The 24,865-nt window shown below is 36.3% G+C and overlaps 2 protein-coding genes and 1 long non-coding RNA gene across 3 annotated transcripts; 1 reads left to right on the top strand and 2 right to left on the bottom strand.

Annotated features, from left to right (window-relative positions):
- Positions 1-16: 16 nt before the first annotated feature.
- LOC113683538 (protein lin-52 homolog) lies at positions 17-4,285 on the bottom strand. Its single transcript, XM_027200791.2, has 6 exons — positions 4,059-4,285; positions 3,886-3,963; positions 2,841-2,878; positions 2,181-2,253; positions 1,772-1,855; positions 17-1,460 (listed from the first exon to the last, which is right to left on the bottom strand). The coding sequence occupies exons 1-6, from the start codon at positions 4,075-4,077 to the stop codon at positions 1,396-1,398; spliced, it is 357 nt and encodes a 118-aa protein (XP_027056592.1). The 5' UTR covers positions 4,078-4,285; the 3' UTR covers positions 17-1,395.
- Positions 4,278-23,845, top strand: LOC113683485 (methylmalonate-semialdehyde/malonate-semialdehyde dehydrogenase [acylating], mitochondrial). The gene is made up of 18 exons (XM_027200734.2): positions 4,278-4,417; positions 5,639-5,683; positions 14,700-14,774; positions 15,401-15,562; positions 16,672-16,750; positions 17,123-17,246; positions 17,667-17,697; positions 18,269-18,416; positions 18,975-19,039; positions 19,331-19,387; positions 19,994-20,053; positions 20,448-20,577; positions 20,918-21,015; positions 21,563-21,646; positions 22,106-22,180; positions 22,518-22,622; positions 22,887-22,985; positions 23,326-23,845. Exons 1-18 carry the CDS (start codon positions 4,367-4,369, stop codon positions 23,425-23,427), a joined length of 1,590 nt encoding a protein of 529 aa, XP_027056535.2. The 5' UTR covers positions 4,278-4,366; the 3' UTR covers positions 23,428-23,845.
- LOC149034070 (uncharacterized) lies at positions 8,180-11,056 on the bottom strand. The gene is made up of 5 exons (XR_016182822.1): positions 10,837-11,056; positions 10,530-10,714; positions 9,361-9,488; positions 9,102-9,157; positions 8,180-8,818 (listed from the first exon to the last, which is right to left on the bottom strand). It is a non-coding gene; the product is annotated as an uncharacterized LOC149034070 (long non-coding RNA).
- Positions 23,846-24,865: the final 1,020 nt, after the last annotated feature.

Genomic DNA, 24,865 nt, shown 5'->3' on the forward strand with positions numbered 1-24,865 from the left:
AGGATTGAACAGTCAGTTGAAGAACGCTTATTGCTTTTATTCTTTCTAAGCAACAGCAAATATTTACAATATAACTCATGACTATGTCAAACCACTTGGATAATTGATTTCCTTGCAAATTAAGCACCCTTGCACCTATTCAACTATTTTGCTCAAAAGAGAGACGCTTATCGGAAGATGGGTGCTTAATCATGGGGAGCCCTTATCAAGAAACTATTAAGCTGTATTGAATCCACTGTAGTTAAAACTGAAAAAGTTATAAATAAAGTGGCAGTAGAGGCAGGTTTTCCTTGTCTTCCTACTATTTAAGAAAGTAAAAGAGGAAGGGGGCACTTGCTTCATATATTGGCCAAGGGGGTTGGCATTTATTTAGGGGAAAGCGCTCAGTTAGAGTGAGGCGCCTTTTGAGGAAATACAGTATACGATTGGCAACTCAAAGATATAATGTTTTGTTGGTGAAGATTATGCAGCAAAGCTAATAGCTCTTGCTTTTTTTCTGACAAACATCTTTCCAAGGTACTCATGTCATGATAGTATACATCTAACTTATGCTATGGTGATTTAACTAGTCAATTTTAGAACAGGAAGATGTAGTCTAATATTTTATAAGGGGCAACAGACCTCAATGCCTAGTCTTTTGCTTAAATATTCCAAAAAAAATTACAGAGGAGCAGCAAATGAAAATTACACAGTCAGTGAGAATGTCACTGTAAACACTAGAAAAGCCAAATACTTAATAGTTATCATTTTCACAAAACTTTCCACTGGAATGGTCAAAACATTATGGATAGCATTATAGCATTATTATTATAGCATTATTGGATAGCATTATGGATTTCTAGCAAAAACATCCATCATCATAAAAGTTTTGATTCTCTTATTATCATACATGAAAAAATTTCATGTGACTGACTGGCTAAAAATGAGAGCATTTTTATGTAATACTGGTGCAAAGTTGTAACAAGAGTGCAAAGTTGTAACACAACTGAAAATTACAAATAGCGACAGCATGCTGCCAATTTTTTTCCATCATGAATTTTGTGTAAATTATTGACAAGTAACAACATGAATTCTTGTGCAATTTGGCGTAAATAAGCTCTTGTAAATTTTTTCAGAGACTATAAATTGCACTCGCCCTCCCAGCATGTGCAATTTTGTTGCCTTTGAAAAATTTACTTGTGCTTATTAACACCAAATTGCATGAGAAATCATGTTGTCACCAATAATAATTGAACCTTAAGAGCTGCTCTTACATTACAGAGTGGTTCATGACAAAGATGATAATGATAAGATATTTCATTGACTTTAATTCTATTGTCTACATCTGTCTAGGCAGAAGTCATTCAGCCTAATTTTTAAAAAAAGAAAAAAGATTGTTAAGCCAGCTATGTATGCCTATCTTCTCCCTGAGTTGACTTTTTCCAGAATGTTCAAAAACTTTCCTCTTGTCATTTCTCTGGCTGAAAGAAACAAATAAAAAGCCCATTCTAACTGAATTTTATAAAGAGTCATTATAACAGAACCTCAAATAATGTTTGACATCAAAAATTATTTTCTTGATAAAAATTAAAAATTCAATGCTTGTCCTACAAAGAAAAACTTTGAAATGTTTTTCTATGCATCAGACACAATTTCCAAGACAAAATTCACATATTTCATGGACACTTTATTTCATGGAGCCTGGCTTCTACAAAGCAGTTAAAAAAATAATTGATTAATTATTGGAAGAAGTAAATCAGAATTATCAAAATAATCCAATGAAAGCCCTCACCTTCATCCAGACCAAGTTGAAAAGCTAGGTTTTGGAGTCCCCGCACTTTCTCCATCAGTTGAGAGGTAGTGAGACTTCCAAATTCTATGATATAAAACAAAAAGATCTGAACACGAAATCAATTCATATGTATAAACCTGCTACAAGTAAATCAAACATTTAATTTCACTCAAAACTGGAAATGGCTGCTGTACAAATTTATTTCCATAATTAATATATATTAATTTTTCATCACCAGTTAAGGTAAAGTAAAGTGAAAGTTGCCAGTTAAAGATGGCAGACTAGCTGGTGGCTCTGGCTGAATACTGTCTTTTACTGACAACTTTGAATCTATAAGTTTGAAAATGTATGGTTGATGGAGGAAGGGTATGAATCAGATCTTTAAACTGACTGTCAGAGATAACTTTACCTTGTAACATGTCCATGTCATCCTTCTCCAGTTCAGCCAACCACTTTGGTGGAGTACTTGATAATGAAAACGGCTACACACCCATTAAAAAGGATTAAATACTGCATTGAATGGTCACAAGCATTGAAAAACACTTGTTATTTAGTGATAACTGGCCAGCATAACACCAAGTCTGGTGTCTACTTGCTAGCATAAAATGATTTATACAAAAAAATCACTTTTTAAAGTAAATTCACACTCTTGTGCAAAGATGTCACCTTTGGGTATTACAGTGAATTATACAATATATTCATATGTATGTTCAGTTTTCAGCTTTTGTATCATAAAGGTTCAAATCTAGTTTCCTGGAATTCTTTCTGTGGATCAAGATCAGTAGTAGGGTGATATCCTGCTATAAACATAGATCCACTCTTCACATCCTTAAACATCAGTATGTGCAATCTCTTGACTACTGCATAAACATTTCCTGTAATGCTAACAAGGAGGATTTATTTGACAATCAAGAGCTTCTTCTTTATATGTTGTTGATCAGTTCTTTATTCTCGTGTCCTCAAAGTTTGATTAAGAATGATGTTGTAAGGAGAAATTAGATCTGACAAGTCACTCTGAGGAATTAAAGGATTAACATATTTTCAATAATAAAAGCAAACTATTACTTACACTAACAGTAAGAGAAGCAAAGTCAGATACACCAGGAACTGTTGATAGAGAATACAAAACTTTAAGTTTTTTAGTTTGAAAAAGAAGACTAATGAGACAAAAATATTAATCTCAGTTTCTATGGATACTAGAATTCTCTTACCCCTTATACACACTATTACCTTAGAGAACACTTGGAAATTCCCCAGGAGAAGGATATCAGATAAAGATGTCAATTATTTTTAAGCAGTCTTTTCCATGGGAAAGTCAGGATATATTTAATCAACCCTATCACTCCCAAATTCTCATTAGTAATTCTTCCTACGGTCTGCTATAACATTTTTGTGATATTAGTTATGAGAATTTGGTTTTGAATCTACTAAGAATTTTGAACTTTAATATATGATATTTTTTGTTATTCTTACCACTTGTTTGCTTGATATAGTATTGAAATTATAAGGAGAAATTTTATCTTGGTCAATCAAGGGAGTTATAGGATAAACCAATAACATACACACATACATGCATATTTGTTAACCCTTTAACTTCCAAAGGTGATTGCCAAGTAACTTCTCCCTATAGCATCCATACATGATACAGCAAACAGGTAGTGAGAATACTCAAACTTATCAGGTACAACTTATTACCTTGATTGAACACCAAATTCTCCTAATAAATTTTACAAAGAAATGTGTGGTAGCTAGAGGGGAGAAGTGATGATCAGATCTTCGGAGTTAAAGGGTTAAGGTTAAAATAATGAAAATACAAATGGACAAATCCTATAAAATATTTCTATTATGAAAGCACCATAAATGCTCATGGCCAATTCTATATGTTAAATTTTGATTTTTTTATGTTAAAGTGTTTAACCAGCTTGAATTTTTCATTTGTTTGTTTTAAATTAAGTTACCATGATCTCATATCAAGGAAAAGAAAAATAAAACTGCTTTAAAGCTTTTCCTACACCAATGAAAAATTTGAACCAAAACAAATTTATCATACTCACACCAAATATTTAAGAGTATGTCAAGTGATAAGCTACATTAGTCCTAGAATTTAAACTTACTCTGTTCGGGCCACAAATCCGGTGAAGCTCTGTCCAAACGTTCAAAACTTAGCAGACCTTGTAGACTTTGATCAAGCTCTGCAAGAGAGAGAGAGAATGCGATTGCCCCTTGTAGGCGAGTTACATAAAAACTAGTCTTAATCGGCAAAAATGAACATAACAACGCCACAAACCTGGACTTGGTGATTCCATTTTACTATTGCTTACAATTAAACTGCAAAATGATGCAGGTTAATCAAATAAACAGACAAAAACACTAGCCAAACAACTGACAAAGACGAAAGAAAATTCAACTTCTCCGCCCTGAGGAGACACAGTCATCCCCAGTACTTACACCTTTCGCAATATTTTCCAAATATGGTGAAGGGTCCTCTGGGAGCCTTCACGTGTTTTTTAGTTGCTGCCCCCAGACCCTCCTTCCAAGACCGCCTGAACGTTCCATCTGACCCGAGACGACATTTCACAAGTACTGTCGTCGAAAATGCTTCGATCCGCGTCGTCTTTCTCGCGCTTACTTTGTAGAGGTGAAAAGGTAAGGATTAACTACTTCTTCTCTAAAGTACCGTCTTAAGAGATATTTTGATGGCATTGGCCAGTGTAATAAATTGATACTGTTGTAAATTACGAAATGTCTCTAGTGGTGCGAAACCTATCAGAGCCAAACTAAATATGCTTTGTTATGGAGGGAATCACTTAACCCCAAGAGCGCATATTTTTTCGCTCTAGCACTGGTTATGAAGAATTTACTACTAGTTCACACATATCAAGAAGAGATGATGATCTCTGGTGATTTGCCCCTCTGGGACACCACCAATGACGTTTACAGAACATTGCTCGTGGGGTAAACGTTTAGACATAGTTTTATCTTGGATCTGGTGGCATTTGTTTGAAAATGAAACTATGATGTTACGGTAGTACTGGGCAATAAAAATGTTTTTCCTGGGACAAATTCACAAACTTTCTCCCTAAAACCACAGTAAAGATGGTTTCTGGATTCTTTTTTTAACCTTTTTGTGATGTAAGATCTCATTAGTAATTCTCTTTACTGTCTGTCATCTATCTCTTATGATGATAGTTGGGATAATTTGATGTTTGATCAAATAATAACCCCCTATGTTGTAATAATTAACAATTATTCACCAAGGTGGATGTAGACATTTACTGAGCCATTAAGTAAATATCCACCACTTCCACTGACACTAAAGTGAATAATTGCTTTAGCATATACCACACTGGTTTATTTCCCCCTATATACCTAAAAATGGTTGGAAATTAAACTCTTGACATGCGATTTTGTCTCATTGGCTGCTCCAAGGTGAATAGTTCTTGCTATTCACATCTGACGTAGTCAACAAGGATGCATGAAAAGAGCTATTCACTTGTGTGCCATATACTAACAACATACCCCTTCATTCTCATTTCTGGTCAGCTTGATATTGTATTGAGTGACAGGGGCAAGTAAGGAGGAGAGGAAAGGGAGGCTGGTTAGCATGGCTGTTACTACCTCTGGTACATGGCTGAAAGAGATGGTCACTCTACAAATTCCAAAGTTGTTATGTCATCCACAAGAAATTAAAAATAAAATTGTGTGAGGACTATCAAGAATTGCCAGAGATATTCTTATAACTACCTAAGTTGGTGTCTTGTACCTAGGAATTCCAAATGAATTTTAAGCTTGCCTTCCTACCAGCACTAGGTGAATTTATTGCAATATGCTTAATTTCTTTTTAAAATTCTTCTTTTGATTTCACAGACAGCTCCTTTGGCAGCAGCATGCAAGAGGTTTTATGGAGATGGTGTAAGTACTCAGATCTTTTGCGTCAATATTTTGAGACCATTTTATTTAATTATACTGTTCAATCCTTTTCATAAATAAAGCAGCTCCTTGTGGTATTTCCTTCAGTTGTCTTTGTGAACAGTTTCTTAAAAAAGTGGATGATACAATGGTTCAATAACTTTTTCCATATGCAGCTCCTGATGGAGTAATTGACAGCTGTGCCTTAAATGCAAAATCCAAACATGGCAACCTGTTCACAGGCTAAACCATTTAACTCCTAAGAGTGACAAAAATGTAATTTCACCTCATAGTATCACCCCTAGATCACACATTAAGGTCATGAAAGTAAAGCAAATGATCACCAACTTAAGAAGCTCTTGATTGTTAAACAAATTCTCCTTTTTTTTTTTTTTTTTTTTAAATTTATTTTTTTTATTTTCACTTAAAGCACAAATACTAGAATAATACAAACAAATACAAAGTTAATTACACTAACGCTTACGCTACTCACTAACACTAATTACGAAATACTGCGTTACATTACATTCACAGTCGGCTAGATTTAATTTATGTTGTGGTTATATAATAATATAAACCTAATTTGTACAAATACTTCTACATCAAATTCCTTTTTTGGTAGAACGACTGTATATACAACTGCGTCTATAACTGTTAATACCTGATACTCATCTATTGAGTTACAATAACATGTTTTCCCATTTTTTATAATGAATAGATTCTTTTTTATTCTTTTTTGCAATCAAAAATTCAAATTTCCGAGTTTCAGATGTTTTAGCCTTCAGTAAGGATACAGACGGCTTGATATTTTTACAACGACATGAATAAATGGTATATTTTCCAAGAATGATTATGTGATTTAACAAACAATTCCCAGGGATATTATCGGAAATACCAAAGAGGATTGTTACAATCCAACAACAAATTCTCCTTGTCAGCACCTCAAGAAATGTATAGATACCAGTATGGAGAATGTGTATACTGATGTTAGGGTGTAAAGGGTTACCAGACAGCAGTAGAAGGTTGCACAGGCAGTGCTAGGCCACTGTTAACTGGCTTTTACTAAAACCACTGTGTTGTATGATCTAATTGGTTATTTACTTTACCTTCTCATGACCTGGTTTAAGGAGAAATTAGATGTTAGTCACTCTGAGGAGTTTAAAGGGCATGTAAACCCAAAAATACATGTTTTTCTTATACTATGTAAAAAGTGGTGTAGAAAACGAATTTGAAATTAGTTTTGTCCAATTCGACTTATTTTAGGAGAAAATCGGCATTTTCAACTGAAATTCCATTTCCGGTAAAAACAATAGCGAGAAGTCGTGACGTAAGCAGTGGAACCAAAATATTGCGCAACACATATTCCCCAGTAGAACTGGTGTGGGAGTTCGTGTAAGTAGCGGTAGTTCGGAAGATGTTTTTTCAGAAGATAGCGACTCGAATGCCTTAAGCTTAGTACATGACAGCGCTGGGGATAATCCAGAATCTTCAGGAGAGTCTGGGCCACGTCCTTAACAATATGAGCTGCGTAGGGTTCACCGAAGCGATCCGCACGAAGACAGTACAGAACATGTCGACAGCGATGCGACCGTCTCGGAAACTCAGACTGGTATTTAATTTACTTTGTGATTTATTTGTATTTAACATGAAAATGCAATAAAGCGAGGGTACAATCTAAAGGAATGCAACAAAATTTTTTAAACTTGAGCTTCTGAGAGTGTTTTATATAAAATTATCAAAGGTGCGAGTGTGGAACTTGTCAACCCAGGTGGAAATCTTATTAAGATCTTACTAAGATTCTTGTAAGTTTCTTACTAAGATTCTTATTAAGATTCTTAATCAAGAATCTTGTAAGACCTTACAAGATCTTGTAAGATCTTGTCACAAGATTCTTACAAGAATCTTGTAAGATCTTACAAGATCTTGTAAGAATCTTGTAAGATCTTACAAGATCTTGTAAGAATCTTGTAAGATCTTACAAGATCTTGTAAGAATCTTGTGGTAAGATCTTGCCAGATCTTGCAAGATTCTTGTAAGAATCTTGTGACAAGATCTTACAAGATTCTTGTAAGAATCTTGTGACAAGATCTTACCTGATCTTGTAAGATCTTACAAGATTCCTGTAAGAATCTTGTGACAAGATCTTACCAGATCCTATAAGATTCTTAACTAAGAGTCTTGATAAGTATCTTAGTAAGAAACTTACAAGAATCTTACAAGATCTGGTAGGATTCCTGTGACAAGAATCTTAATTAAGTACCTTCACAAGTTTTCAAAAGAACTTGTTAAGATTCTAAACAATGTCTTAATGATCTCTAAAAGAACTTACAAGAACTTGTGAGATTTTCAAACAACTTACAAGAATTTTTGCAGAATCTTTAAAAATTCTTAAATATCACATTTTTTTCAGACCATAGTAGGTAACTGATGGTTTATGCAATATGCAGTAACTGGATGATCGAGGAATGGAGATCACAACTAAGAAAGAATTTCTTCATCCAACATTTAAGCAAAATTTATTTCAAATTCTCAACACTGTGAAATTAATTACTAAAAAAGATCTTGATAAGAAACATTAACTGGTAAACATGCACGATTTAAATGACAATTGTACAAGAAGAGTTCTTGTTCTTCCCTTCGGTGTGTTTTAAAAATCTAAAAAAACAATTGTTTTAATTGTTGGAGTCATTTGACAGTTTGACTTGAACTACCATAGTTATCCTTTCACAAAAAAGCCATAATAACTAAAGGCATGTCCCAGTTTTAAATTGTTCTTCGTTTGATTCAAACTGAAATAGTTTTTCTTTTTTTAGAGTAATTTAAGCATGAAAACAAAAAAAAAAACAACAAAATTTTGTATTGCAGCAAACGTGTTCAAAGAATTAAAGCTCACTATCACTCATCTAAGTTGGCATTTTAGTCAATTTGACAGCTACTTGACAAGTAAATTTGCATATGTTTCAATTTTTTACAAATATCAACCAAGCCTTAGTTCATTCAGTCTACGGACTTGTCAACATTGCCCTCTACATTTTGAACTTTTCTCTTGGAATCCAAGCAATTTTTTATTCAAGTAGAGCCTTATTTGAGACCACCTCTTATTCATTTGGGCATCACCAAATTTCTGTTTTATGGCTCCTGTGGGAAGAAAAAAAGAAAATAGTAATTTGTATACAGGTACAAAATATACTAAAACCTTGAGAGCGTATTTTTTAAAATCCCTGCCAGAGAGGAGTAATAGGAGTTTGGTTTCATTGTACATCTAAAATGAAATGTAACATGTTAGGAGACAAGAATCAAGATTGGAAAAAAAACCCTCAGTGTTTAAATAATTAAGTATCATAATCTATTGTCTGCAGTAGAATTGTTGCTCTGACTTCAATTCCATCTTTCAGTAGCCTGACTTGTGAGGAGTACTTACTAAGATAGAGGGGAGGAGCTTCTCAATGGTTCTCCTTGATCACCATCATGCCTCATCTGTATGCAAAGAAAAGGAGGTAGTGACTATCTTTAACAAGAATTTATCATCTTTAAGAGCAAAATTTTTATCTACAAGTTCCCAGTTATGAATCTTGGCAATTTGCACTGCCCAACTCCAATCCAACAAACTTTGTTTACGCTTTGCACTGCTGAAACAGCTATTCCCAATTCCCACAAAAAGTTGATAAATGAAAAATTACCTTTTTACAATCAGAGGAGTTGCCACCCTTCTATCCCAGTCTGTGCTTGTAGCATTAAGATGGGACTCAAAGTCTACTTTATTCAGGATACAATCATTTTTACATGTGATCCTATCTCTCCAGTTCTCCTGTGAATATGAATTGAAAAAATGTTTACATTTGTTGAGCAATCCCTCCACTGAATTAAGTTTCATTAACCTTTAGAACAAAGAAAATTGTGAGAAAGGGAAGCAAGGAATCATAACTCAGCATTAAATGAAAACCAGAAAAAAAAATACACACACATTCACAAAACAAAACAAATAAAAACTAAACAGAACCAAACAAAATACAAAAAATGTTGCATGGAATTAATACAGGTATTGAATGTATTAGAGTAAAATTAAGAGGATAACAGTGCCAAAATTCTGCCTTAAGCCATCTAAGTCAATAAAGTCTTGAAGGGGGGGGGGGGGGGGGGAAATGAACTATCATGCACCAACATTGAGTATTTAGAGTTCTTACATCATCAGAAGAACTTCCCATTTTTTGGTAATTTTTGTTTGCTTTGGGAAGATTTCCACTACTGTGGACACGGCCGTGATAATCAAACCCAGTTTGGCTTTCATCATCATCCTCACCAGTGGAAACTTTTAAGTAGAACGTGGCAATTTATAATTATTTGGGAATAAAGGAATTCCATAATCGATTTCGCGTTGTTATTGCACCCTTCTAGTTTAACTTCTAGTGGTTATTAGTAAAGCCGAAGACAAATTAATTGTTTATTGTGAACCATTTCCATGCGAGACGACTGGAAGATACGATGATTCTGCCTACAACACTTAAATCCAGAACAATCTGGATTAAAACTGACTTGAGAGAATTGCTACAAGTGCAGTAAGGTTAGCAGCCGCCGTTACGTGGTTTTGATGATGATAGCGTTACATCTCGTGTCAGTTTCCACTCAATTCTAAACAAAAACGCTTCCTGACGAAATCGAACCCTAACGAGATTTTATGATTTGCCTTGTATAAAAATACCGTGGCCTTGCAATTACATAAACTTATCGTCACTTTTTTCGTCCATGCTGAAAGAATCTAAAAAGTGCGAGAAATAAGTCTATCGCATCACCTTCCAGATGTGTAATGTTGATAACGTGAACTTAATGAATAAAAGTCAGTAGCACTTACCTTCGGGATGATTTGCCTTCATTTGCTTCATTACCAGTCGTGCACTAGTGGTTTTTTTAGAAATCTTCTCAAGATACTTAAACTACCAAGACCAATGTGTTCCTTGAGTTATAAAGCGAGTGTCGTGCACAATCATACGTGTGCTTTCTATGTGCTTAGATGTGTAAACTATTCACCTGAGGCCCCTTCACGTGACAGAATAAAACAAGGATATCGCAAACTTGAATGTGTAATCGTAGTGTTCTTTCACAAGAAAAGAAAAACGCGATTTATCTCCTCTGGTGTGCTGTAAACTCATGTTACTTACCGACTGCGTCATTTTCTGTATTTTAAGCGACAGTAACATTAGTTATTTTGTAAAGAACTTGGCTTGTAAAATCCTAATTCTCGAGATCATTATTCTTCTTCAGGGCTTTAGACACAATTAAATTTCACAACGAGGTAGATAACACTCAACCAAAGTAAAATTTCTGTAAAACTTTGCCGAAACGAAATGGCGCGAGAACGGTTGACAACAACGGTCGAGTGAACAATTTGTAATTTTGCGCCGGCCGTAGCGGGAGACTGGGGAAAACCTTAGTGAAAGTACAAAATGTCACGCAACTCTCGCAAGTATTTTGTAAGTAACTACCTATAAACTTTTTTAAAATACTTTTAATTTCTGCCATCTGACCGGTCTGCAAATTTCCGATGTTTATTTGTTATTATTTTGTAAAGAATTTGGTCGGTAAAATCCTAATTTTCAAAATCATTCTTCTTCTTTAGGGCTGTAAGGCACAGTTAAATTTCGCAACCAGGCAGATAACACTCGACCAATGTAGAATTTCTGTCAAACTTTGTCCGAAACGATATGATGCAAAAACAGTTAACAACAACGATCAAGTGTACAATTTGCAATTCTGCGTATGCGCAGTGGCGTGGAATGCCTTGGTGAAAGTACAAATTTCATGCAACTTTCTTGAAAAATATTTTTACAAGCAGCTAGCTATGAATTTTTTTTTAAATACATCTTTTCACTCTGCCATCTGGCTGGTCTGCATACTGCCATATTTTTTTTTCTGAACCATATCAGCGAAAGTCTCTTGCTTGTGGAATGTGGTGACATTATCTATGGGTGTCTTTATGTTCAAGGGAAAGATGGGAAGGTTTAATCCCTTTCTAGACACTCCCTATGAACATGATTAGTGATTATTTAAACTAGCTGTTCAGTATATTTCATAATCAATCATCAAATGTAATCTGAAATGACTGTCCAAATTTAATCTGCTGATACCATAATTCCAGTGGAACAATTACCTCTTTAGAAAGCAGCTGCATGTATATTGTGTTCTCAGGTCTGAAATTTGCACACCATACCATAGAAGCTTACTTGACGTTATGTGATCCCCTTTTGGACATGGCATTTTTCACATCATGTGTGAGAGGTTTTAAGCCTTATGCATCCCCATGCTCTTTTATGAACAGAACAGGATAAGCATTTCAAGTTACTCAAGAATGTACTGGAATAAACTTGATAAAATCTTGTCAAGAACATTTAAATTCCTACTGATCTTAAAATTTTGATTCTTACAAAACTCTTAGATGAACTTTAGATGAAATCCTGTCTAGAATCTTAATGATGTTACATTTACAGATCTTACTTCATTATTAAGATTCTTAAACAAACTTACCAAGATCTTGTCAAGAAGCTTGTTAGATCTTCCTTTTCTTAAAGATTAGGATTCTTACAACTGAGATTCTTAAGTGAACTTTATATGATGTTGTTAAGAACTTTCAAGATCTTAATGCCCATGTGTTGTAAAAATTTTTTTTAGGATTCTTAAAAGATTCTTAAATAAACTTAATAAGATCTTGTTGAGAACCTTTCAAGATCTTAACCCCCATTTCTTGTAAAATTTTGTGAGGATTCTTACAAGATTCTTAAATAAACTTAGTAAGATCTTGTTAAGAACCTTCCAAGATCTTAATCCCCATGTGTTGTAAAATTTTGTCAAGATTCTTACAAGATTCTTGTATAAACTTAATAAGATCTTTTAAGATCTTACAATGCTCAAACCTGGTTAAGATTTGTTCAAGAATTTGGCAAGATCTTATTAAGATTATTAATTCTTAATAAGATCTTAGTAAGATCTTCATCTTAATTGCCATCTTATAAGATTCTTACAAGATCTTCCAAGATCTTACAAGATCTTCCAAGATCTTAATAAGATTTCCACCTGGGAACCAATGCCGACAACTCATGAAAGTGTTTGTTGTACGGAAATCGGGCAATTGTGGCAAAATGGCCTGAAACCCAGATAAGTTGTATCACTGAGCATCCAGGTTTTCAGTCAATTTGCCTCGATTTCTGGGTGCTGGAGACGGCCAAGTACGCTTACAGGCAGAAGCAAAGCACAGATAATCACACCCGAAACGACTGAGCTAAATATTTTCTGTTACGTTTTGAGATCGATTTACTTGAGTTGTTTCTGCCATTGATTTAATAATACTAAAGTTGTTGAGCTAGTTGTTTTTCGCTTCTTTCCTGGCAGGAAATTTCGCTAAATTGCCTACAGATAGCTTGTTCGTTGGTGTTGGGGATATCTCGGCAAACACTTTAGGGTCGCTGTGCTATCTTGTGCGGTAAACAATATCCTTCATCTCAGAAGCATTTCCATCGATAAAAAAGTTGTATTATGTACATTTCCTTGTGTGCCCTTCATAATTATCCAACCCTGTTTGTGTTTGCTTCGATTTGAAATATTGAAAAGATAGTTTTGCAAGCTGAAATCAGGATCTTTTAAGTTGTACTCAAAATGATGAATATTGTCCTACTGACCTTTGAATGTATTTTCACTGCTGTGAAAACCGTGACACAAATTCTTCTGCTGTTTCTCTGCAGGGTTTCTCAAAGGAAGCACTAAGTGGGACTGGCTTGGATTTTCTTATAGAACATAAGGGTTGATTATGGGATCCTGTATAGAATTCTTTGTATAGAACCGACAAAATTCCAGATCACGTTATTACACACTGATATCAACGAATTGAATTCTCTTTCTTTGATACGTGTTTCGAATTCAGGCAAAGGTTCAGACATGTCAGTGTCTTTTACGGGCTAAGCGCTGGCTCCCAAACAACTGGCTTCCCCATAATCTTTCATTAGATGAGAAAAAAGATGTTTTTAGAGAACCAATAAAGCTATTGTTGTTTAATTAACGAAACGTTCTCATGTAAATCGATTTTGTACTTTCTCTGTTGACCTCTAACTTTTGAAGAGCTCAACTTCTTTCTAAGTTTGGTCAGCCACTTCCGAATCCTCGTCGTCTGCCGACTGTATGGGTTGTTTTTCGTCTTCCGAATAATTTGCTTCTGGTGAGGCCTGAATCGTCGGCACAGCACCAGGAAGAAAAATGACTGCTACAAACAACAGAACGTTCGAACGGCTCGACGAAATCGGCTATTTTCACTTTTCACAATTTCACAAATTGTCGCTTCATTTTGCGTCATTTCCAAATTTGTGTCATTTGGAAATATTTGCATTGTATGCCCAGTTTTGTTTGAATCAGTACAAAACTGGACGGCACAATGCTTCACCATTACGAAAAATTGATTATATTGAAGCAAACTGTAAGTAAAAAAATCATGACGAGACCAGCAAACAACGGCTGTAAAAAAGACTCCTTCGTGCCTCACGCGATTATAAAACGAGACTTTAAGGGTCCACCCGTGACGTCACAGGAAAGATGGCAAATGTTTCGAATTTGGAAGAGCTTTTACAAAGTGAAAATGGACTTTTGAGAATAAACGAATGGTACCTTTGGTGTACTTGATATATTTACTAAACATCTATGTGAAAAGAAAATGAACGTTTTTTGGGTTTACATGCTCTTTAAGGGTTAAAAGTTTTGTGTGGCCTTTGAACCACTTGGGCCTTATGGGCAAGTGATTGTATTGTATACAGTAAATGGTTTGAATGCAGGGGTAACATGTGATAGTGTAGACTTATCATCTGAGTGAGTGTAATCCTGAGAAGCACTGTTTTCAAAAGTGGTGACTGACATTTCAAAAACCTGAGCAACAGTCATCATCAGAGTCAAGTGAAGAGTTGTTTGTCAAATGCTGTAATTCCAGATTATACTTTCTTGTAGTTACTGAATCAGGAATTGAAGGTTTTGTATGCTTTTTTCACAGTCAAACACAAAGCTTTTTATCAATGGTGAGTTTGTGGAGTCAAAGACTGACAGATGGATTGACATTCACAATCCAGTAAGTGCATATTCACAGACTTTGGGAAAACTTACTAATCATTCCCTTATATTTAGAGCAATACTTTTATCCTTTTGAAAGCAAAAGGAGTCTTTGGACCCAGAATGCTTATTATTTCTCAAGGATCATAACAAGTTTACCTTGGTTGCATGAAACCCATAAGTTTTTTCAAAGGTCTTGAAGGCTAAGGTTTTTAAAAAAGATCTATGTTTGACTTACTATCTTTAAGTCTTCTTTGTGTCACATATATTTGTGTAGACTAAAAATACCTCAGGAATGAAACATTGGAAAAAATTAAACAAAGGAAGGGCTAACACTTGAATCATTAGCTTTGTAAATCTTTGTGGTGGCCAATTTACATCATCAACTCAGTTGATAATACTAAATTACCCTGTTACACTCTCTTACCAATGCAGTACCAAATTTTTTTTCAGAATTGTACCCCCTTTATTAATGTTGTTGTTTGTCTGGCTTAAAAAAATGGCAAAAATAAAGATGACAATGATAAAGTCTTAATAAAGCCTTTTCTCTATAACTTTAACAACAAATTTTGCATGTCACAGAAAATTTCATGACACAGCTCTCTTAACTTTTAGTCTTGAGAGAATGTTTTTGTTTTTCCCAAGGCTACAAATGATGTGATCTCCCGAGCTCCAGAGACAACAATAGATGAAATGGAGTCTGCTGTGGCTGCGGCAAAGGCAGCTTTCCCAGCCTGGGCAGAGCAGTCTATCCTGTCACGCCAACAGGTCATGTTCAACCTTCAGCATCTGGTGAAAAAGCACATGGTAGGAAACAATACTGATAAGGAAATGTGGCAGCATAGTTAAGTGTGCTTAACCTGGCACTAGAAGTCAGAGTTCAGGTTTTGGCAGGGTCATTGTGTTGTGTTCTTGGGTAAGACACTTAAATATTAGCTCTCATAGTGCCTGCCCCTGCCAAGGGGTATAATTTTTGTACTGGTGAATTCAACGTAGACATACTCTCTTTGTGCCATAGGAGACTAGGGGATCTGAGTTTAGGTTTTGGCCTAGTCATTGTGTCATGTTCTTGGGCAAGACACTTTACCCTCATGGTGCTTGTCTCCACCCAGGAGTATAATTTGGTAGTAGTGAACTATCAAGGAAGCCCGACAAAATGCTCAATAAGGGGCTTCCTGAAATGGACTTGTGGTTGAGTTGGTTGTTGGTCCTTGTCCTTACTCCAGGCATTTTTCTCCAGCTCATCCAGTTTTTGTCCCTCTACAAAAACCAACATTCTGAATTCCAGTTTTACCTGGTAGCAGTGGACAAGAAGAGCCTCCCAGTAGAATGTCCTCTGCTAAATTTCATTTTATTTATTACCATCCAGTGAATTCAAAGTAGATATACTTCAACCCTTAAACTCTCAGATCAAATTTGTAATTCTCCTTACTGTCAACCGTACAATTCTTATAATGTTAGTTCAGAGAATTTAGTATTGGATCAAGAAATTATCCCTAAATTGATATTTTCCTTTATTCTCATCACTTATCTGGTAGATATTGTATTGATATTGTAAGGAGAAATTCTGTCTTGATCACTTTTGGGATAACTTCTGTAGGCTTTGGTTCTCTTGGCCAGTATCAATATTCTCATTATTGTAATCTCTATATCCTCCCAATGATGCAGACAATGAAGTTCTGTTAATGAGGAGCTTTTTTTATTTGGTGATCATTTCCTTTCTTCTCCCAACTGTAATGATTGATTCATTGGCGATACTGTGAGGAGAAATTAGATGCTAGTCACTCTTAGTGGCCAAAGGATTAACCATGAAATAATACCACCAATGTTGGAATATGTTGGAGGGATTGATGTAGCTCAATGATATCTTTAAATGGTTATTATAGATAGACAACTTGTATTTTTTTTTTTGACAGGGAGAGATTGCTGACATCATCACCATGGACACTGGGAAAACTACAGCAGATGCTTTAGGCAGCGTGCAAAGAGGATTACGTGAGTTTGTGATTGTTTTGTCGTCTCCTATAGCTTTTCTCCCTTAAACTTGAAATGGGTCTTCAATCATTGTGTTCAGCTCATGAGAGTGTTGGGTCTGTTTCCCTGAGTGTTAGGGTCAATAAGTGAAAGAGGAGGTGGAAATGGCATGTGTCTTATTTGCCAGGGGGCACCACTGCTTCACAGCTCTTAAAAGAAGGCTGTAGATCACGGTCTGTAAAAAAAAAACATGTGAGAGGAGGTGAAGTTAGTGCATAAGGTAAGAAAAGATGGAGAGGATGATGTGGCAGCCTAATGTATAACAAAGTGCAATGAAGTTAGATACATCAATTGGTTATAATTATTTTTCTTTTTTTTTTTCATTTCATTCAGAGGTTGTTGAACATGCATGCTCAGTTACCACTTTGCAGATGGGAGAAACTGTGTCCCAGATCACCAAGGATATGGATACATATTCTTATCGTGTTCCGCTGGGAGTCTGTGCAGGAATCACACCGTATGTGGAAACTTTATTATTGTCATTGTTATTATTATTAATGAATAGTGTGTATGTGGCAGTTTATTGTGATTTCTTTCCATCCACTACTTTCCAGTCTTTCTTCCTTTTGATAGAAATAAACACACTCAAGCCACAGCCTGCCTGATTACAAGTCATTACCCCTTTTTATGTTTTGGTTTCTGTTATTTATTTCATGACAAGGTCTCCAGTCTTCCTACCTCAACTAAAACCAGTTGTCTAAATTGCAACCTCAACCAGGAAACAGAGAACAGACAACAAGCTAGTGGCAGTGTTACTGCTAAAATCCAATTTATCTTTACTTTTCCTTCATTTTGTTTTAAACACTACATGATGGTCAATCAAAGAGCTAGTCAAAGCCTATACTCTCTCTCTCATTTTTTTTTTTTTTTTTTTCAGGTTTAACTTTCCAGCTATGGTGCCATTATGGGTAAGTTGAATTCTTGTTTTTGAGAGTAGTTTTCATTTCTTATACCCTCAAAAAAAGTCCATCTATCTATCAAAGCCCATCACTCCTCCTGGGGCATGCAAACGACAGTCCACTAGAGACCTCTGTTCTGGGTCATCCTTTCTAATTGGCTCCATGAGTGGCAGGTCTCTTTGATGTCAGCCTTAAGGTCATGACATCAGGTGTTCCTTGGTTGTCCTCCCTTTCTCTAACCCTGGGGATTCCAGTAAAGGGCCTGTCTTGTGACACTTGATGTTGGTTTGGGAAGAGTGTACCATATCCATGTCCATCTTCACCTTCTGATTTCATCTGCTGCTGGTATTTGGTTAGCCTCTCTCCAGAGGTCTGTATTGCTGATGATGTCTGGCCAGCAGACCTATAGAATTCTTCTTGGGCAGCTGTTGATGAATGTCTGAACTTTCTTTAAAAAGTGGTTTAACAATAGTGTTAAGAGCTACAGAAAAGTTTGCAGCTTAGAGCCCTATTTTTATATGGACCCACAAGTACATGGACTGTCAAGTTATGATGATGTTTTCCAATAATTTGTTTGTAGATGTTCCCTATGGCACTGGTTTGTGGCAACACTATGATTCTCAAACCATCAGAGAGGAATCCTGGCTCAACTATGTTCATAATGAAGTTGGCACAAGAGGCTGGTGTTCCTGAAGGCTGTGTTAATGTCATACATGGAACTGTTGATCGTAATGACATTTCCTTTTTTAATTAATACACTGCTGCATGTTCTTTTTTTTGCTTGTTTCCAAGTGTAGCTGTTGTACATTTCCTTGTAAATTTATTAACCCTTTAACTCTCAGAAGTGATGAACATGTTATTTCTCCCTATAATATCCTTACATTATCTAGCAAACAGGTAATGAGAATACTCAAACTTATCAGGGAGAAGTTGTTGCCTTGATCTAAAACCAAATTCTTGTAACCATCTTACAAAGAAATTTGTAGCAGCTAGAGGGAAGAATTAACAATCAGATCTTGGGAGTTAAAGGGTTAAAGGAGATTGGTTTTACATCAATGACTCCCTCTAGCTGGTAATTTTGTCTTTTCTCATCGCTTCCAAGGTAGATACTGTATTGATATTGTACAGAGAAATTACATGTCAATTATTTCTGAGATTTGCTAGTTTCAGGATAAGTAGTAGGTGTTTAGCACACACCCAAGCAGTACTAATGAAAAGGAAGATTTCTGCCTGGAAAACCATGCTAATTTAATCATTTGACATTTCATTGTTTGGTTTTTCTGTAGCTGTGAGGTTCATCTGTGAGCACCCAGACATTCGAGCAATTTCCTTTGTTGGATCTGACACAGCTGTAAGTACATTTAAATAATCAACTCTTAAGTTCTCTCTTAACTCTTTAACTCCCAAGATCTCATTAGTAATTCTCCTTACTGTCTGCTATACATTTCTTCTCATATTACTTCTGAGAATTTGGTGTTGAATCAACTAATAATTCCCCAATTGATACTTTTCTTGGTTCTCATCTCTTGTCTTCTTGATTTTGTATAGATATTGTAAGGAGAAATTCTGTCTTGGTCACTCATGGGAGTTAAAGGGTTAAAGATGTAACCTTGTCTCTCACTGAATTTTCATTTCTTGTCAGGGTAAATACATCTATGAGACTGGCTCCAAGTATGGAAAGAGAGTACAATCAAATATGGTAAAATTAAAGAATGCTGATGTATAAAACCTTTTCACCCTAGTTAATATCAGTATGCATATTCTCCCTACTGTTCTCTATACATTTCATAAGGTGCTGACCAGGAGAATTTCTTTAGTTGCTTATCTTGTCCTTTATTATCATGACCTTTATATAAGGAGAAATTAGATGCTACAATTTTGTCACTCTTAAGTGTCAAATGTGTTTTATTTCTTCTTGCCCTCTGATGGAAAAAAAAAAGATTTCCTATCGACTCTTTCACGGACAAAAGCACTGTTTTCCACCATCCAGCTATTTGCCTTATTGTGTTAAAAAACTTATCCCAAAGCATTTCAGTGTAACTTTGTTTCTGTTTACATAGAATACAGTAATTGAAGTTTTCATTGTTGTTAGGTGGAGGTTTACTTTGTGAACATGTCATGCTGATAAATCCTTAACAGTGACTGGCAAGAGAGAGCCAGGAAGGGTGAAGGAAATTCAAAGCTCCCCCTCCCTTCTCCAAAGAAAGAATCTCATAAACAGAATACGTTTTCACTGAAACCATGCTCTGACCTCCTCCCCCCCCCCCTCCCGAAATGACTGTTTATCGTGTGTTTTTTTTTAAAGGGAGCAAAGAACCATGGTGTGATCATGCCTGATGCTAATAAGGAGAACACAATCAACCAGGTTTGTGGCGTTTTTTAAGAGCGCTTTTCGACTGATTTGTAGAACCAAAACTAAAGTAATCGCAAAAACCAATCAGAACAGGGGAGATAACGCAGTGAGCCGATGAGAACTCATGGTGGAAATAAGCAAACTACCCGAAGCGCGGGAAAACGCGAGCGGTGAAATTGTGACTCGTGTTAGCTTTGCCTCTGATTGGTTAAAAAAATAGGGCGTGCGAATTATCAACCAATCACACAGTAACGAAATAGAAAACCAGAGAAATTCCAGATCACTAACGACGCTTAGTTGAAAACTGTTCCAACTCGGCTTTTCATTAAAATCATCTTGCGACAGAACTACAAATGAAAATGTTTTAGTGGGGTATAACCAATACTATATTTTGATGATGTTTTAGCTGGTTGGAGCAGCATTTGGTGCCGCAGGTCAGAGGTGCATGGCTCTAACAACTGCGATTTTTGTTGGAGAAAGTAAAGAATGGATCCCTGATCTTGTAGCCAAAGCCAAGCAACTTCAGGTGAACGAAGGTAATATGTCCAAAAAGAACCTTGTTTTAAAAATATTTCGAAATATGTACCTTTCGGCCTTGTACAAAGCACATTTCTATTGTTAATCTTAAGGGTTCTTTCGTTGCATTTTATGCTGTGCGTCCTGCGTTTTTTTTATATCGTGATGTTACCTCGTTTGTATTTCTGTAGCATCTTCAGTTGACGTAATGTATGTTATGTGTTACGTGATGTTACTCTGTGTCGCACTAAACTTTACGTTACGTTACGTGACGTTTTGGTGCGTTACGCGTTCTTGCGTTACCGTACATCTCTCTATGTTGCACCTCAACGTCATGTTTTTTCTCTTTCATCTCGTTAGGTCATCAGCCAGGTACAGATCTCGGACCTGTCATTTCACCAGCATCGAAAGAACGAATCTGTAATCTGGTGCAATCTGGTATTGAGGAAGGAGCAAAGGTAGGAATTTCTCTCTAGCGGAGACATGCCTTCTCGCCAGAATAAAGAAATGTTGGATTTTGCGCTGGAGAGTACCAGCCGATCATGTATTTTCTGCAGGAAGTTGGGTCGGTTTCCCCTTCGCGGAACATTAGTGACACACTCAACTGTGCCTTGTACGCCACTTTTTTGTTCTTACCACAATTTGACGTCATCTTTGATCTATCACTGAACAGACGCACAGCAATATGGAATTTATTTGATAACCCTTTAACTCCCATGAGTGACCAAAACAGAATTTCTCCTAACGATATCAATACAACATCAACCAGATAAGTGATGATAATAAAGAAAAATATCAATTTGGGGATAATTAGTTAATTCAATACTCAATTCTCTGAACTAACATTACAAGAATTGTATGGTTGACAGTAAGGAGAATTACAAATTTGATCTGGGAGTTACAGGGTTAAATTTACCACATAGAATTTATAGAATGGATTTCAGAGGAATTCTCTCTTTAATTAGGATTCATTCAAATTCAACTGAAGATTTAATCTTTTGACAGGTTGAACTTGATGGCCGTGACATTGTAGTGAAAGGTTTCGAAAAAGGAAATTTTATTGCTCCAACCATCGTGTCCAATGTCACAGTAAGTAACACTTTATTTTCTATAGTTTTACGCTTATTTATCCTGTAACTGCTCAAAAAAAAAAAGAAAGAGGGGGGGAAAAAAGGGGAAAATGAGTGGCTTATTGTGTTTTAGTCAATCAGAGTAAGCACGCTCGTTGGTGTGACATTTTAGAAGCGCTTTGCACGTGTTCGAAAATTTGCTGAGTTTTTCATCAGAGGCATACTCCTCAGTACGTGGTTCTGTTTTGCATCTTTTTCCCGCGCTTCCGTATTTTTCAACCCTACATTCTAGTCTCATCTTTCGCAAGCGTAACAGTATTATTCTTAATACCAACCTAGTTCCCAGGATCTCTCCTCTTCCCCCCTCTCCCCTCCCCCTTATTCTAGGAGGTGAAAAGAAGAAAGAGCCTGGGAACGAGGGTGGTACGAAACATCCTATACTGCTCACGATTGCCTTTTGTTTCTTTCGTTACTCCAGCCGGAAATGACGTGTTACAAGGAGGAGATCTTTGGACCTGTTCTTATCACTATGAATGTGGACACTCTGGATGATGTAATGTTCAATTTTCATTACTTTAAAATTTCACTTTCACCAGGGGACGCGGTAGCACAGCAGTTGGCGCGCTACAGATCAGAGGGTCTGGGTCCCTTTAATTACCAAAATCTGATTCTGGATTATTCGTACCGTCTGTCTTTACATTTCTCGTAATCTTAGCTTCAAGAACTTGATGTAAAATCAAGAAACATTTCTTAGTTAATTATTTTCTTTCTTCTCATTACTTTTCTGCGTGAAAATGCATTAACATTACAAGGAGAAATTCCTTTTTGACTCTCAAGGGTTAAAGAATCAATTTTGTGGGTTAAACAGAGGTTTGTTCGTTTCATTTAAGGCTATTGACATTGTGAACAGTAACCCGTACGGTAATGGAACTGCTATCTTCACAAACTCTGGATCAATAGCACGAAAATACCAGCACAAAGTGGATGTTGGACAAGTGAGTAACAAAAAGCGTTAAAGTGTATTTCTACTGTGTTACAAAATCAGAACAAAGGAAAAAACCCGAAGAAGTTTAAGTAAAAGACAAGGAAACTGCTTGAAACGCGGGAAAACGCGGGTGACCAAGTCGCGGTTTGCGATCTTATTGGTTGAGAAGGTGGCGCGAGCTGTTTTCTGAACCAATCACATATCGAAGTAAAGCAAAACCAAAGCCATCCTGGATCAGTTGGTAAGATTATTTGATTTTTTTCTTTCATCGCAGATCGGTGTCAACGTTCCCATCCCAGTCCCCCTTCCCATGTTCTCTTTCACTGGATCACGTGGTTCTTTCTTAGGAGATGCGCACTTCTACGGAAAACAGGTTGGTACAGATGTCTCAAACGTGTGTCGGGGGGGGGGGGTAACTGTTGATCCTGTACAAGACAAAATCCTTTCATTTCGCTACTTTGCTCAAAACAAAATTGTCATTGAAAGTGAGGAGTAGGATTCCTCTCATCTTCTGTGTGCTTGACTTATTCGGATTGTGATTTCAGCCCTTTATGAAAGAGCCTTACGTTTGGCGAATGATACTAGCTGGAGCGGAATTGGGAGCCAGCCGCCCATATTTTCACTTTTCACTTCTACTGGGTCCCATTTACTATCTAAGAGCTTTGTTTTACTGGCTTACTAAACATCGACTTTTCTTTTGAAATTGTGTTCAGGGCATCAACTTCTACCTGGAAGTAAAGACCATCACAAGTCTCTGGAGAGACGAAGATGCAGAAGCCCTCAAAGCACCAACAGCGTTCCCCACTATGAAGTAAATCAAGGAAGCAAAAAATCAGCACGGAATTCTTGCCATATATGAAGCGTAGATCTCATTTAGTACCCAGATTTTTCTTGTGTGACTGGTCACGGGAGATCTGGGTATAAGACTAGCACTCCGCCTACGGACCAGAGATTGAGATTTTAATGAATAAAAAAATGGCTTTTGTGTGGGTGGCATAAACGAAAGAAATGTAGAGGAAAAATTCAACCGTTCATGTTTCACAACGATACTGTGAGTGTTTAGCGATGGAAGGAAAGTTAGAAACCCAAGGAGAGAAGATTTTTAATGGCGGCTGAATATTATGACTCAGTATTTCTAATGTACTCTTCAATTCTTGCAGACTGTTGACCGTACATCAGTATATTGCTACTCTGTGGACTGTCCGTAAATAAAGCAGTTACCTAACATGTCAATTCTTCAGCAGTGTGGTAGAATGAAGAAAAAAGCCCTCTCAAAATGATTAAAATATCGAACTTCGCGCGAGTGACTTCACTGTTTCGATGAGACATACGAAATTATTAAATGAGAGATCACGTGCGCTTGCCTTAGACACCATATGTTATGCTGAATTACACACGCATTTGGATTGATGAAGGATAGACGCTCACCTTTCACAAATTTTATTCTTCTTCATTATTTAAATCAAATAGATTCCATGTTTCCGTGGCTCTGTTCAGTGATAGATCACAGAAGACGGCAAAAGGTGGGTAGAACATTGATGACACATGTGGGTGTGCCTCGTGAGCTTCGCTTTTGTTCTTGCCACATTTTGACGTCATCTGTGATCTATTATTGAACAGACACACGGCAACGTGGAATCTATTCAGTAACCCTTAAACTTCCAAGATCTAATAGTTAATTCTCCCCTTCAGCTACCACTTTATCCCTTGTAATTATAAATTACTGACGAGAATCTGGTATCAGATCAAGATATTTTAACCGAGGGAGAAGAGAAGTTACATTTTTGTCACCTTTGGGAGTTAAATGGTTCGGTAGATGTGCGGCTCTGGCGGTTTGCATTCGCGCGTAAATTTGAGAAATATTTCATGAAAACAGTATGACTTTTCCGAGATTCCTTAGCTCAATTTAACATTTGATGATTAGAGAAATAATCCAAAGTTATGCAGACTCTTGACTACGCCCAGATTCTTCAAACATCCTGAGTGTTAATATGAGGCTACGTAAACACGGGAAATTGAAAGTCCTCTTATGGTTAAACTGACGTGGAAAAGGTTCTAAGCTGATTATTACCTGAGATCAAATCATAAGTTATGACATATAAATTGAACATCTTGTCATCTTAATCTTATTTAATTTCAGTCACAGTTTAAACGCCTAAGGAATTAAATGAATTGTTAACAAGCTTAGGACTAATCTTCGTATTTTAGTCTTGCAACTAAGTTAAAAACATGAGAAACGCCTCCTTTCCTAAA

Source organism: Pocillopora damicornis, chromosome 14 (assembly GCF_964200805.1).
Source record: "Pocillopora damicornis chromosome 14, jaPocDami1.2, whole genome shotgun sequence".
In the NCBI taxonomy this organism is placed as follows: Eukaryota; Metazoa; Cnidaria; class Anthozoa; order Scleractinia; family Pocilloporidae; genus Pocillopora; species Pocillopora damicornis.

Bases quoted from the DNA above. Each gene is read 5' to 3' on its own strand.
- LOC113683538 (XM_027200791.2), bottom strand. The intron at 2,879-3,885 runs GTAAGTTTAAAT...CTCTATCAACAG, and splicing joins GGATTTGTGGCCCGAACAGA to TTCCTGGTGTATCTGACTTT. The intron at 1,856-2,180 runs GTAAAGTTATCT...TTTATATCATAG, and splicing joins TGACATGGACATGTTACAAG to AATTTGGAAGTCTCACTACC.
- LOC113683485 (XM_027200734.2), top strand. From the start codon at position 4,367: ATGCTTCGATCCGCGTCGTCTTTCTCGCGCTTACTTTGTAGAGGTGAA. The intron at 17,247-17,666 runs GTATGTGGAAAC...TTTTTTTTTCAG, and splicing joins GTCTGTGCAGGAATCACACC to GTTTAACTTTCCAGCTATGG. The intron at 19,040-19,330 runs GTAAGTACATTT...ATTTCTTGTCAG, and splicing joins TTGTTGGATCTGACACAGCT to GGTAAATACATCTATGAGAC.